Here is a 14,977-nt window from a genome sequence, read left to right as displayed (position 1 = left end):
ACTGTGGTTTTCTCAAGGTATATGCCCAAGTGGGATTGTTGGGTCATATGACAGTTCTATTTCTAGTTTTTAAAGGAACTTCCATGTTGTTCTCCATAGTGGCTGTATCATTTTATTTTCCCACCAACAGTGCAAGAGGGATTCCTTTTTCCCACATCCTTTCCAACATTTACTGTTTGTAGATTTTTGGATGATGGCCATTCTGACTGGTGTGAGGTGATACTTCAATGTTGTTTTGATTTTCAGTTCTCTAATAATGAATGGTTTGCTTGGAAACGAACAGAGATCATTCTGTCGTTTTTGAGACTGCCTTCAAGCACTGCATTTCAGACTCTTTTGTTGACTATGAGGGGGGTAATCCATTTCTTCTAAGGGATTCTTGCCCATAGTAGTAGATATAATGGTCATCTGAATTAAATTCGCCAATTCCTATTCATTTTAGTTCAGTGATTCCTAAAATGTCAGTGTTCACTCGCCATCTCCCACTTGACCAATTTACCTTGATTCATGGACCTAACATTCTAAGTTCCTATGCAATGTTTTCTTTACAGCACTGGACTTCACTTTCAGCACCAGGCCCATCCCTATCTTAGCACTGTTTCCACTTTGGCCCAGCCCCTTCATTCTTTATAGAGCTGTTCCTCTGTTCTTCCTTAGTAGCACACTGGACATCTACCAACCTGGGGACTTCATCTTCTGGTGTCATATCTTTTTGCCTTTTCATTGTGTTTACATTCAGCATCACAGTAATCCAAGTCTACGCTCCAATCACTAATGCCAAAGAAGCTGAAGTTGAACAGTTCTATGAAGATCTACAATATCTTCTAGAACTAACACCAAAAAAAGATGTCCTTTTCATTATAGAGGACTGGAATGCAAAAGTAGGAAGCCAAGAGATACCTGGAGTAACAGGCAAGTTTGGCCTTGTAATACAAAATGAAGCAGGGCAACGGTTAACAGAGTTTTGCCAAGAGAATGCACTGCTCATAGCAAACACCCTCTTTCAACAATACAAGAGACGACTCTACACATGGACATCACGAGATGATGGTAAATACCAGTCAGACTGATTATATTCTTTGCAGCCGAAGATGGAGAAGCTCTGTACAGTCAGCAAAAACAAGTCAGGAGCTGACTGTGGCTCGGATCATCAGCTCCTTACTACAAAATTCAGGCTCAAGCTGAAGAAAATAGGGAAAACCACCAGGCCATTCAGGTATGACCTTTATCAAATTCCTTATGATTATACAGTGGAGGTGATGAATAGATTCAAAGGATTAGATCTAGTAAACATACTGCCTGAAGAACTATGGATGGAGGTTTGTAACACTGTACAGGAGGTGGTGACCAAAACCATCCCCAAGAAAAAGAAATGCAAGAAGGCAAAGTGGTTGTCTGAGGAGGTCTTACAAATAGCTGAGAAAAGAAGAGAGGCAAAAGAGAAAACGAAAAATATACCCAACTGAAGGCAGAGTTCCAGAGAATAGCAAGGAGAGAAGAGAAAGCTTTCTTAAGCGAAGAGTGCAAAGAAATAGAGGAAAACAATAGAATGGGAAAGACTAGAGATCTCTGCAAGCAAACTGGAGATAACAATGGAATATTTCCTGCAAAGATGGGCACAATAAACAACAGAAATGGCCAAGACCTAACAAAAGCAGAAGAGATTAAGAACAGGGGGCAAGAATACACAGAAGAACTGTACAAAAAAGGCCTTAGTGACCTGGATAATCATGATAGTGTGGTCACTCACCTAGAGCCAAACATCCTGGAGTGTGAAGTCAAGTGGGCCTTAGGAAGCATTAACTACCAACAAAGCTAGTGGAGGTGATGGAATTCCAGTTGAGCTATTTAAAATTCTAAAAAATGATGCTGTTAAAGTACTGCACTCAATATGTTAGCAAATTTGGAAAACTCAGCAGTGGCCACAGGACTGGAAAAAGCCCGTTTTCATTCCAATCTCAAAGAAAGGCAAAGCCAAAGAAAGTTCAAATTACCATACAATTGCATTCATTTTCACACGTCAGCAAGATTAGGCTCAAAATCCTTCAAGCTAGGCTTCAGCAGTATGCGAACCGAGAACTTCCAGATGGTCAAGCTGGATTTAGAAAACACAGAACCATCAGAGATCAAATTTTCAACATCCATGGCTCATAGAAAAAGCAAGGGAATTCCAAAGAGCATCTACTTCTGCTTTATTGACTATACTAAAGCCTCTGACCATGTGGATCACAACAAACTCTGGAAAATTCTTCAAGAAATAGGAATATCAGACCACTTTACCTGCCTCCTGAGAAACCTGCATATAGGTCAAGAAGCAACAGTTGGATCTGGACATGGGACAACAGACTGGTTCCAAAGTGGGAAAGGAGTACGTAAAGGCTGTATACTGTCACCCTGCTTATTTAACTTATATGCAGAGTACATCATGCGAAATGCCAGGCTGGATTACTCACAAGCTGGAATCAAGATTGCTGGGAGTAATATTAACAACCTCAGATATGCACCTGATACCACTTTAATGGCAGAAAACGAAGAGAAACTAAAACACCTCTTGATGAAGGTGAAAGAGGAGTGCAAAAGCTGGCTTAAAACACAACATTTGAAAAAAGAGGATCATAGCATCTGGTCCATCATTTCATGGCAAATAGATGGGGGAAAAAGTGGCTTGGGCTCCAAAATTACTGTGGACAGTGAAACTAAAAGACACCTGCTCCTTGGGAAAAATCTATGACAAATCTAGACAGTGTATTAAAAAGCAGAGACATCACTTTGATGACAAGATCTGCATAGTCAAATCTATGGTTTTTCTCGTAGTCATCTATGGATATGAGAGTTGGACCATAAAGAAGGCTGAGCACCAAAGAACTAATGTTTTTCAACTGTGATGTTGCAGAAGACTCTTGAGATTCCATCGGACAGCAAGGAGATCAAATCAGTCAATCCTGAAGGGAATAAATTCTGAGTATTTGTTGGAAGGACTGATGCTGAAGCCCCAGTCCTTTGGCCACCTGATGTGAACAGCAGACTCATTAGAAAAGACCCTGATGCTGGGAAGGACTGACAGCAAGAGGAGGAGGCGGCGACAGAGGATGAGATGGCTGGATGGCATCACTGACTCAACGGACATGAGTTTGAGCAAACTGAGGGAGAGAGTGACGGACAAAGAAGCCTGGCATGTACAGTTCATGGGGTTGCAAAGAACTGGATACAACTTAGTGACTGAACAACAACAACAACGAGTGATGTTGAGCATCTCTCCTTCTGTTTGTTGGCCATCTGTGTGTCTTCTTTGCAGAAATGTCTGTTTAGGTCTTCCACCCCATTTTTTGATTGGGTTGTTTTTCTGATAGTGAGCTGCAAGAGCTGATTGTGTATTTTGGAAATCAATCTTCTTGTCAGTTGCTTTGGTTGCAACTATTTTCTCCCATTCTGAGGGCTGTCTTTTTATCTTGTTTATCATTTCCTTTGCTGTGCAGAAGCTTTTAAGTTTAATTAGGTCCCATTTGCTTATTTTTGTTTTTATTTCCATTACTCTAGGAGGGGGGTCAAAGAGGAAACAGAGCATATTTTACATAGCCTAAAACATAACAAAAAACAGTAGGAAACAAGACACTCAGAGTTATGTTATGCTCTACTGAATCACATGTTCTGTCAAAAGGGAAAACTTTTTTAAGGTGAAGAGAATTGCCCTCATAATGTTGACTGTTTTTCCAAGATGTTCCCAGTACATCACAAGCTTTGCCCTTACAATTCCATGAATAGGAGTCAATGGATGGACAAACATCTGTTGAGAATACCTACAGCAGACCTGGTCTATGCACGTCCTCAGATGCACTCATTCCACCTGCCCTCCTGCCTTGGCTGTTGCTCAGGAGACTCACAGCTGCCCCCACCTTTGTCTAATCTCCTAACACTACTCATTGCCTCCAGCTTCATGTTCCCAGGGTAAATCCACTGACGTTCTTTTTCCTTTCCCAATTTCTGGACTCAGATTAAATGCGTCACTTCAGGATGTGATACATGGCTTCCCTAGACATTGCCAGGAGGGGTTGAATAACATAATTAATTATGGGGGGATTATTAATTTCCCCCAGAAACTTGGGGAAATTAATGCCCCATACTTGGTAAAAAGTAGGCATTCTTGAAGTGTCTGTTGAATAAATGAGGTTAAAAAGTGCATGAGGGGCTTCCTGGTGGTCCAGTGGTTAAGACTCCACCTTGAAGTACAAAGGACACCGGTTCATTCTCTGGTCCAGAAAGATCCCACATGCTGCAGAGCAACTAAGCCCATGTGACACAACTACTGAGCCAGCAGCACTCTAGAGTCCACAAGCCACAACTACTGAGCCCACATGCCTAGAGCCTGTGCTCTGCAACTAGAGAAGCCACTGAAATGAGAAGCCCACGTACCACAACTAGAAAGTACTCCCCACTCGTTACAACTAGAGAAAGCCCACGTCAGCAGAGAAGACTCACCACAACCAAAAAATAAAATAAGTAAAAAATATAAAAAAAAGTGCATGTGGCTTGGGTTGCAGCTGAGAAAGTAAGAAGGACCAGATCATGAGGAATTATGTACGCTGATTACAGAAGTTTAGACTTCTTTTTTTTTTTTAATAGTTTTTTATTTTTTAAATTTTAAAATCTTTAATTCTTACGTGCGTTCCCAAACATGAACCCCCCTCCCACCTCCCTCCCCATAACAACTCTCTGGGTCATCCCCATGCACCAGCCCCAAGCATGCTGCATCCTGCGTCAGACATAGACTGGCGATTCAATTCTTACATGATAGTATACATGTTAGAATGTCATTCTCCCAAATCTTCCCACCCTCTCCCTCTCCCTCTGAGTCCAAAAGTCCGTTATACACATCTGTGTCTCTTTCCCTGTCTCGCATACAGGGTCGTCATTGCCATCTTCCTAAATTCCATATATATGTGTTAGTATACTGTATTGGTGTTTTTCTTTCTGGCTTACTTCACTCTGTATAATCGGCTCCAGTTTCATCCATCTCACCAGAACTGATTCAAATGAATTCTTTTTAACGGCTGAGTAATACTCCATTGTGTATATGTACCACAGCTTTCCATAGAGGATATAAGGAATCAATGAAAGATTTTAAATGAAGGATTAGCGCAACTGAATCTTCATTAGAAATATTACTCTGGAAGCAGAGCCAACTCATTGGAAAAGACCCTGATGCTGGGAAAGATTGAAGGCAAAAGGAGAAGAGGGCAGGCGAGGATGAGAAGGTTGGATAGCAGCACCGATTCAATGTACATAAACTTGGATGAACTCTGGGAGATGGTTAGGGATAGGGAGGCCTGGCGTGCTGCAGTCCATGGGGTCGCAGAGTTGGATATGACTTAGCAACTGAACAACAACAACAAAATTATACTTGCAATTTGTTTTAAAATATTCCACTCCGAAACTGGTTTGAATTTGGCAGGTGAGTATAGAGATGAAGGAAGAATGCCAGAATACTGATAACTGTAGAAGCCGGTGAATAAATACATAGGGACTCATTCTGTGTTTTCTCTACTGTCCTAAAATTCCAAATAATACTGCTCATCTATACAAAGTAATGAGGGAGTTTCTTGGTGGACTAGTAGTTGGGATTCCAGGTTTTCATTGCCACGGCAATGAAAACAAGCCATATGGCACAGCAAAAAAAAAGGTTTAAAAAATAATGAACTATTGGTTGGCGAATAAGTTCACTTGGTTTCCCCATAGGATGTAACAGAAAAACCCAAATGAACTTGTTGGCCAACCCAATACTAATCCTTGAATATATCCAATGACATGGATAAATCTCAGAAACATTATGCTGAGTGAAAGAAGCCTGACTCCCAAGATAGTACATGATTACAATTATAGGAAACTCTAGAAAATGCAAAACTAATCTATATTAGTTTTACACAGGTTACCCAGGTGGCTTGACTGCAGAGAGGCAGAAAAACTAGAGTGATGGGAATATTTTATATCGTGACTGTGGTACTAGTTGCAGAGATGTCCACATCAGCCAAAACTCATCCACTCATCCATATTTAAAATGGGTATATTTTATTGTACATAATATACCCAAATAAAAATTATTTTTTAATATTCCATTATAAAATATTTAAAAGGAACAAAAAGAGATTCTATATGACTTGGTCATTATTTAGATGTTGGGCAAGAAAAAGAGAATCTAGGATGAGGTGAGCGATTCTGGGGATTTGATCATAAATTCAATTTTGAAATGTGGAGTTTGAGGGTCCTGTGGGATGACCAACAGGCAGCTGTGGATAAAGGTCTGGGGCCCAAGACAGAAGGTCAGGGTAGAGAGGCAGATGGTATATTCACCTCAAATATATGTGAATTTAGATAAATCACTGGCCAGACACCAGGCTCTGAGAAAATACTAAAAAAGAAGTGCACTCATACCTGAAAGAGCTAACCCATCTGACCTGCATGTGTTCGGCCTATAAAACCCCGGCAAAAAGAAACTTTCACGTCTGCTGCTGACTGTAAAGTATTACAGTTCCTCTTGGTTTTTGTTTCTTTTTGGCCGAGCCTCACAGCTTGTGGGATATTAGTTCCCAGACCAGGTGCTAAACCCTAGCCTCAGTAGTGAAAACACTGAGTCCTAACCACTGGTCCCCTCTTCATGGATCACTGCCTTGTCATGGTGAAGGGGCTTCTGTAACTCAATGAAGCAATGAGACATGCCATGTAGGGCCACCCAAGACAGAAGGGTCATAGTGGAGAGTTCTGACAAAACTCCATCGGAGGGAATGGCAAACCATTCCAGTATACTTGCCATTTATACCTCATGAACTGTCTAAAAAGACAAAAAGATGTAACACTGAAAGATAAGTCCCCCACACTGAAGGTGTCCAATTTGCTACTGGGGAAGAGTGGAAGACAACTACCAGAAATAATGAAGCCGCTGGGCCAAAGAGGAAACAATGCTCAGTTATGGATGTGTCCGGTGATGAAAGCAATCCAATGCTGCAAAGAACAATACTGCATAGGAACCTGGAACATTAGGCCTATGAATCAAGGTAAATTGGACATGGTCAGGCAGGAGATGATAAGAATAAACATCGACATCTTAGGAATCAGTGAACTAAAATGGACTGGAAAGGGCAAATTTAATTCAGAGGACCATTATATCTACTACTGTGGACAAGAATCCCTTAGAAAAAATGGAGTAGCCTTCATAATCAACAAAAGAGTCCAAAATGCAATACTTGGATGCAACCTCAAAAATGACAGAATGATCTTGGTTCATTTCCAAGGCAAGTCATTCAACATCACAGTAATTCAAATCTATGCCCCTACCATCAATGCCAAAGAACCTTAAGTTAATCAGTTCTATGAAGACCCCCTAGAACTAACATAAAAAAAAAAAAAAGATGTTCTATTCATCAATGGGGATTGGGATGCAAAAATAGGAAGTCAAGAGATGTCATGCCCAGAGTAACAGGCAAGTTTGGCCTTGGAGAACAGAATGAAGCAGGGCAAAGGTTAACTGAATTCTGCTAAGAGAACGCATTGGTTATAGGAAGCAACCTTATCCAACAATACAAGAGATGACTTTACACATGGATATCACCAAATGGTCAATACCAAAATCAAAGTGATTACGTTTTTTTGTAGCCAAAGATGGAGAAACTATATAAAGTCAGCAAAAACAAGACCTAGAGCTGACTGTGGCTCAGATCATCAGCTTCTCACAGCAAAATTCAGGTTTAAACTAAAGAGAGAGGGGAAAACCACTAGGCCAGCCAGGTATGACTTAAATCAAATCCCCTAGGAATATGCAGTGAAGGTGACCAACAGATTCAAGGGATTAGATCTAGGAAACAGTGTGCCTGAAGGACTACGGACAGAAGTCTGCAATACTGTACAGGAGGCAGCAAACAAAACCATCCCAAAGGAAAAAAAAAACAAGGCAAAGAGGTTATCTGAGGAGGCTTTACAAATAGCTGAAGAAAGAAGTGAAAAGCAAGGGAGAAAGGGAAAGGCACATCCAATTAAACACAGAGTTCCAAAGAATAACAAGGAGAGACAAGGCGGCCTTCTTCAAAGAACAGTGCATAAAAATAAGAGGAAAACAACGGAAGGGGAAAGACTAGCGATCTCCTCAGGGAAATCAGAAATATCAAGGGACTATTTTGCCCAAAGACGGGCACAATAAAGGACAGAAATGGTAGAGACCTAGTAGATGCTGAAGAGATCAAGAACAGATGGAAAGAATACATGGAAGAACTGTACAAAAAAGATCTTAATGAACCTGATAACTACGATGATGTGCTCAGTCACCCAGAGCCAGACATTCTAGAGAGTGAAGTCAAGCGGGCTTTAGGAAGCACTGCTGTTAATAAAGCTGTGGATATGATGGAACTGCAGTAGAGCTATTCAAAACCCTAAAGGATGATGATATCAAAGTGTCGCACTCAGTTCAGTTCAGTCGCTTAGTCGTGTCCGACTCTTTGCGACCCCATGAACTGCAGCACGCCAGGCCTCCCTGTCCATCACCAACTCCCAGAGTCCACCCAAACCCATGTCCATCAAGTCGGTGATGCCATCCAACCATCTCATCCTCTGTCGTCCCCTTCTCCTCCTGCCGTCAATCTTTCCCAGTATCAGGGTCTTTTCAAATGAGTCAGCTCTTCACGTCAGGTGGCCAAAGTATCGGAGTGTCAGCTTCAGCATCAGTCCTTCCAATGAATACCCAGGACTGATCTCCTTTAGAATGGACTGGTTGGATCTCCTTGCAGTCCAAGGGACTCTCAAGAGTCTTCTCCAACACCACACTTCAAAAGCATCAATTCTTCGGCACTCAGCTTTCTTTATAGTTCAACTCTCACACCCATACATGACCACTGGAAAAACCATAGCCTTGACTAGACGGACCTTTGTTAACAAAGTAATGTCTCTGCTTTACAATATGCCACCTAGGTTGGTCATAACTTTCCTTCCAAGTGCTGCACTCAATATGTCAGCAAATCTGGAAGACCCAGCAATGGCTACAGGACTGGAAAAGGTCAATCCGCATCCCAATTCCCAAAAAGGGTAGTACTAAAGAATGTTCTAACCATCGGACAATTGCACTCATCTCCTGCAACTTCCCTGGTGGCCCAGATGGTACAGCATCTGCCTACAATGTGGGAGACCCAGGTTCAATCCCTGGGTCAGGAAGATCTCCTGGAGAAAGAAATGGCAACCCACTCCAGTATCTTGCCTGGAAAATCCCATGGACGGAGGAGTCTGGTAGGTTATAGTCCATGGGGTCGCAAAGAGTCGGACATGACTGAGCAACTTCACTTTCACTTTCCCACAATAGTAAGGTCACACTTAAAACTGTGCCTGCCAGGCTTCAGCATCATGTGAACCAAGAACTTCCAGATGTTCAAACTGGGTTTAGAAAAGGCAGAGGAACCAGAGATCAAATTGCCAACATTCACTGGATCATTGAGAAAGCAAGGGAATTCCAGAGAAAACATCTACCGCTGTTTCATCAACTATGCTAAAGCCTTTAACTGTGCAGATCATAACAAACTGTGGAAAGCATGGGAATACCAGACCATCTTATCAGTCTCATGAAAAACCTGTATGCAGGTCAAGAAGCAACAGTTAGAACCCAATAAGGAACAAGTGACTGGTTCAGGACTGAAAAATGAGTACGACAGGGCTGTCTGCTGTCACCCTGTTTCTTTAACCTATACGCTGAACACACTATGAGAAATGCTGGGTTGGATGAGTAACAAGCTAGAAATAAGACTGCTGAGAGAAATATCAACAACCTCAGACATGTGGATAACACCACTCAATGGCAGAAAGTGAAGAGGCTAAAGAGCCTCTTGATGAGCATGAAGGAGGAAAGTGAAAGAGCTGGCTTAAAGCTAAATATTAAAAAAAACTAAGATCATGGCATCTGGCCCCATTACTGCCTGACAAATAGAAAGTGAAAGCAGTGACAGATTTCCTCTTCTTGGGCTCCAAAATCACTGAGGATGGTGACTGAAATCAGAAGATGACCACTTCTCAGCAGGAAAGCTATGACAAACCTAGACAGTGTGTTGAAAAGCAAAGACATTACTCTGCCAACAAAGGTCCGTAGAGTCAAGGCTATGGTCTTTTGCAGTGGTCACGTATGGATGTGAGAGCTGGCCCGTAAAGAAGGCAGAGCACCAAAGAATTGATGCCTTTGAACTGTGGTGCTGGAGAAGACTCCTGAGAGTCCCTTGGATAGCAAGGAGACCAAACCAGTCAATCTTAAGGGAATTCAACCCTAAATACTCATGGGAAAGACTGAGGCCGAAGCTAAAGCTCCAGTATTTTGGCCACCTGATGCGAATGCTGACTCACTGGAAAAGTCCCTGATGCTGGGAAAGATTGAGGGCAGGAGAAGAGGGTGCCAGAGGATGAGATGGCTGGATGGCATCACTGATGCAATGGTCATGAACTTGGGCAAACTTCAGGAGACGGTGAGGGACAGGGGGATCTGGAGTGCTACAGTCTAGGGGTCGCAAAGAGTCAAACACAATGGGGCGACTGAACAACAACCACCACCACCACTCGTCTGCTAGGAATTCCTCTCTTGGTTTTAAAAGCGATCTTTTTTAAAAAAAAAAAAAAGCCATCTTCTTCAACCTTAGAGAGATGTCTATTTCTAGTACATAATTCTCTCATCTAAGATTTTTAATTTACTTCAGTCATTGTTTTCTGCTTGTGTTTCCATCTACAATCAGAGAAAATGACTTCTTTTTCTTTTAGAAGAAAACAGAATATCAAGAGTTCTGAGTATCTGGTAATGGCTCTTATTGTTTCATTGCATTTTAAATAAAGACAACAATCTTAATTTGGAAATAAAGAAAATTCATATAAGACCCTCAGTCAGCCTAAATTATATTTGCAATGAAGAAGCAAACACAAAAAAACATAAGAAGGAAATGATATCACAGATGGTCAAAGAGAGTAAGCAAGAGGAATTCAAATTCTGGCTCCTATCTCAGAAGAATGGAGCTAAAAAGAAGTCAGATGAAAAATAGGGGCAACAGCATGTTAACATGAAAGGAAGTGTCTTAAAAGACCTTAAAGGGAGGAAAACAGTGCTAAAGCAGAGTTCACTGAACTCAACAAGGACAAGGCAGAGGTGGCAAGTTGGAGATCTAAGGGTTGCACCTAGAAACCATTTTATTTAGCCCTTCAGTCATTTTTATCATTTAAGTTGGAGGCTATTTAAATAGTAGGGCATTTTACATTTTTAAAAAAATCCAGACTTCCAGTTTGGGACAGTTAGAAGCTCTGGAAGTATAAGTCTACATTCCCATGTGGCAACAACAATCCACTTGAGCTTAGCTAGGTCCTGTATTCTCCAATTCACCAGGCCCCATCACTCTCTCTGGTTTATACTAGTCCTCTTTACTCATATAAACCCTGTTTCTCCCTGCAGGCACTGTGACACCTGATATAAAGGCTTAGGAAAACAGAAAGTTCTGAAAGGGACAGGGGCTGGGGAAAAACAAAACAAAACAGATTGTTCATAACAACAAAAAGCTGGAAACAAAATATCTACCGATAGAAGAGGGGATAAATGGAATTGTACACAACAGTGAAAATGCATAAATCCCAATGAATCTTAGAAACAGGAGTTGAGAACAATGTTATTTAGTAAGTGTACTGTAGGTCTCCTATTGTCATCATTATAATAATTGAGTGTAATAATAGAAAGTCACAGAAAACCAAGTAAAGCAGAACAAAATATATTATTTAGAAATACCTATGTATATGGTGGGGCTTCCCAGGTGGTGCTAGTAGTAAAGAACCCAGCTGCCAATGCAGGAGACATAAGAGATGCACATTTGATCCCTGGGTCAGGAAGATCCCAGGAGGGATCACTACAGTATTCTTGCCTGGAGAATCCCATGGACAGAGGAGCCAGGTGTGCTACAGTCCATAGTGTCACAAAGAGTTGGACATGACTAAAGTGACTTAGCACGCATGCATCCATGTATATGGTAAAAAAAAAAAGTTTTTGAAAAATAAAGAATTTATAAGACAAGATATTCAGAATAGCGCTATTCTTGAAAGGAGGAAAGAAATAAGAGAGAAACTTCAGGTTGTACTGTATTATTATGCATTGATTATGTTCCAGTTATTCAGCTGGGTGGTGGGTTCATGGTGTTGATGCAATTTTTATGCTTCGTAACATATGTATCACACATTAGTCTCCTGTGTGCACCAAATATTGCCAAAGAAAACACTTTTTAAGAAAGAAATAGAAGATCCCAGATAACCAAAACAATCTTGAAAGGAGGACTCATCTTTCCTGATTATAAAATTTTTTACAAGGCTACAGTAATGATTAAGTACAGATGATTTCCTATAAGGATGACTAGACCATTCAAAGGGGAAAGAACAATCTCTTCAACAAATGGTGCTGGGACAAGTAAATTTCCTCACACCAAGACTTAATTAAATAGGATCTTAACTTCACATTATATGCAAAAATTAACTTAATTAAGTTTAATTCAAACAAAAAATTAGCTTAAAATGAATCGATGACTATTTCAATAAAAGTGTTAAAATCACAAACTCTTAGAAAAAACCACAGGAGTAAATCTTCATGATCTTGGGTTTGGTAAGGATTTTTAGACATATGACATCAAAAACTTAAGCAACAAAAGAAAAAATAGATAACTGGACTTCATCAAAATTAAAAACTCTTGTGCATCAAAGAACATTATCAAGAAAGTAAAGACAATCTACAGAATGGTAGAAAATATTTGCAATCATAAATCTGACAAAGATTTATTATGGAGAACATATAAAGAAATACAACTCAACAACAAAAAGGCAACACAGTTTTAAAATGGTCAAAGGACTGAATAGACTTTTGCCCTCAGATGTGCAAATGGCCAATCAGATGAAAGATGCACATCATCATTAGACATTAGGGAAATGCAAACCACACTACTGTATACAAAAGATAACTAATAAGAACCTACTATATAGCACAGGGAACTCTATTCAGTGCTCTGTAATGACCTATACAGGAATGGAGTCTAGAAGAAAATGGATATATGTATATGTATGACTGATTCACTTTGATGTACAGCATAAATGAATACATTGTAAATCAATGATACTCCAACAAAAAATGAATTTAAAAAAAAACAATGAAATACCTTTCATACTCACATTCAAGAAAAAGAGAAAATAACATGTTTGTGAGAATATGGAGAAATTGGTACTCTCTTGCATTGCCATGGGACTGTAAAATGGTGCAACTTGACAGTTCTTCAGAAAGCTAAAAAATGGAACTACCATATGACCCAGCCACCTCACCTCTAAGTATATACAAAAATAATTGAAAACAGCAACTCAAATAGATCTTTGCATGCCAATGTTCATGGCAGCATTACTCAAAAAAGCAGAATGGGAGAAACAATCCAAACGTTTATCAACAGATGAATAGATAAAATGTACATAGACACAATGGAATATTATTCAGTTATCAAAGGAATAAAATTCTTATACATGCTAAAACATGGATGCGTCTTTAAAATATAGTACTAAGTGCAATAAGCCAGCCCAAAGAATGACAAGTATTATATAATTCCACTTAAATGACGTAACTAGAATAGGCACATTCATAGAGACAGAAAGTGGGTTGAGGTTACCAGGGCCTGGGAGAAGGGAACAGGAACTGTTCCTTACAGAGTTTTTCTTTGGGTGATGAAAAAATTCTAGAAATAGATGTAGTGGTGATGACTGCACAACACTGTGACTGTAATTAATGTCAATGAATTGGATACTTAAACTCCACATGCTTGCTAATGAGTCAGATGGAGTTGACTCAATTTTCTAATTTGGTGCAGAAACAGTGCCTCTATAATTATTAATTATATTTAACTACCAAACTATATTTCCATTAAATCTCATGGTATAGAGACAGTAATAGAGACAGTAATTGTGTCTCTACTGCAAATATCTGTGATCTTCTGACTATAGTGATATTATTTTACCTCTAGAAGTTAGAGATTTAATATTTCAAGGAAAATTGAGTGTTCCTAACAGCAGGAAGAAACTAGGGACTTCAGTTTTTGTCAAGATCAAATATACCTTGATATTTTTTCTGGTTCTTAAGTGTTCTAAGCCTTTCACATTCCATTTTTCAAAAGGATTTCATATTTCAGTTATCTTTCCTAATTCTCACATTAAGAGTTTTGATCAATAATGAACCATTAATTAGTAAATGGATAATTATATCAGTATCACTTTAGTTTTTACACTAAAATTTATGTTTTGTGTCCTGTAACACAGAACACACAATACTATATAATAATTTCAGTTCTGGGTGCCATTGTATTTTGTTCCTGGAATAACAGGAAAAAGGCTTTCTGCTGCCTCCCTTTACTGAATCTTTTTTTGTATCCAATAAATCCAATTTGGAGAATTCTTTTTAAAACAGAATTTCAGAATGTACATCAATAAGTAGGAGACATGGCAACATTTCATCTGCCTTGCTGATTTGATAGTGAGTGGAAAGGAAACAGAAATATGCATCTTGGAGCTGACTCTGTCCCTTACCTTGCCATTAAGAACAATGTTCTGACTTCCACACAATACAGACTGCCGACTAACTTTGTTCCCAGATGCCTGAAAGAAAACAGAGGTGAGCAAAATCAGTGGATTCCAGGCTACAAATTTCCACCAAGAAAGCTGGTATTGCAGAGAACAGGACTTGAGATGGGTGACGTCTGCAATGGAATGAGTCCAGAATATCAAAAATGCAAGGATGAATCAGGAAACTAGGGATTCAAGAAACAGACCCAGAAGTTGTATGTGGTACATACACAGGCTAGCAGCAGCAGACATGAATTGAGTCTCATTTCTATACTTCAGTTTTACAGACCTAGAACCAGGATAATGACTTTACCAATATCAGAGTTGTGAGAATTCAATGAAAAAATAAGAGTAA

The 14,977-nt window shown here is 39.8% G+C and overlaps 1 protein-coding gene across 1 annotated transcript in view; it reads right to left on the bottom strand.

Annotated features, from left to right (window-relative positions):
* DCTN5 (dynactin subunit 5) overlaps positions 1-14,977 on the bottom strand; it is a 29,609-nt gene that overhangs the window by 13,976 nt on the left and 656 nt on the right. Inside the window, exon 2 of the mRNA XM_069570366.1 lies at positions 14,587-14,655. Within this exon, the coding sequence (XP_069426467.1) occupies positions 14,587-14,655 (69 nt within the window). The remainder of the gene's footprint in view (positions 1-14,586; positions 14,656-14,977) is intronic.

This window comes from Ovis canadensis, chromosome 24 (assembly GCF_042477335.2).
Source record: "Ovis canadensis isolate MfBH-ARS-UI-01 breed Bighorn chromosome 24, ARS-UI_OviCan_v2, whole genome shotgun sequence".
NCBI lineage: Eukaryota > Metazoa > Chordata > Mammalia > Artiodactyla > Bovidae > Ovis > Ovis canadensis.
Note: the sequence above shows the minus strand (reverse complement) of the source record. Positions and strands in the feature narration are given on the sequence as shown.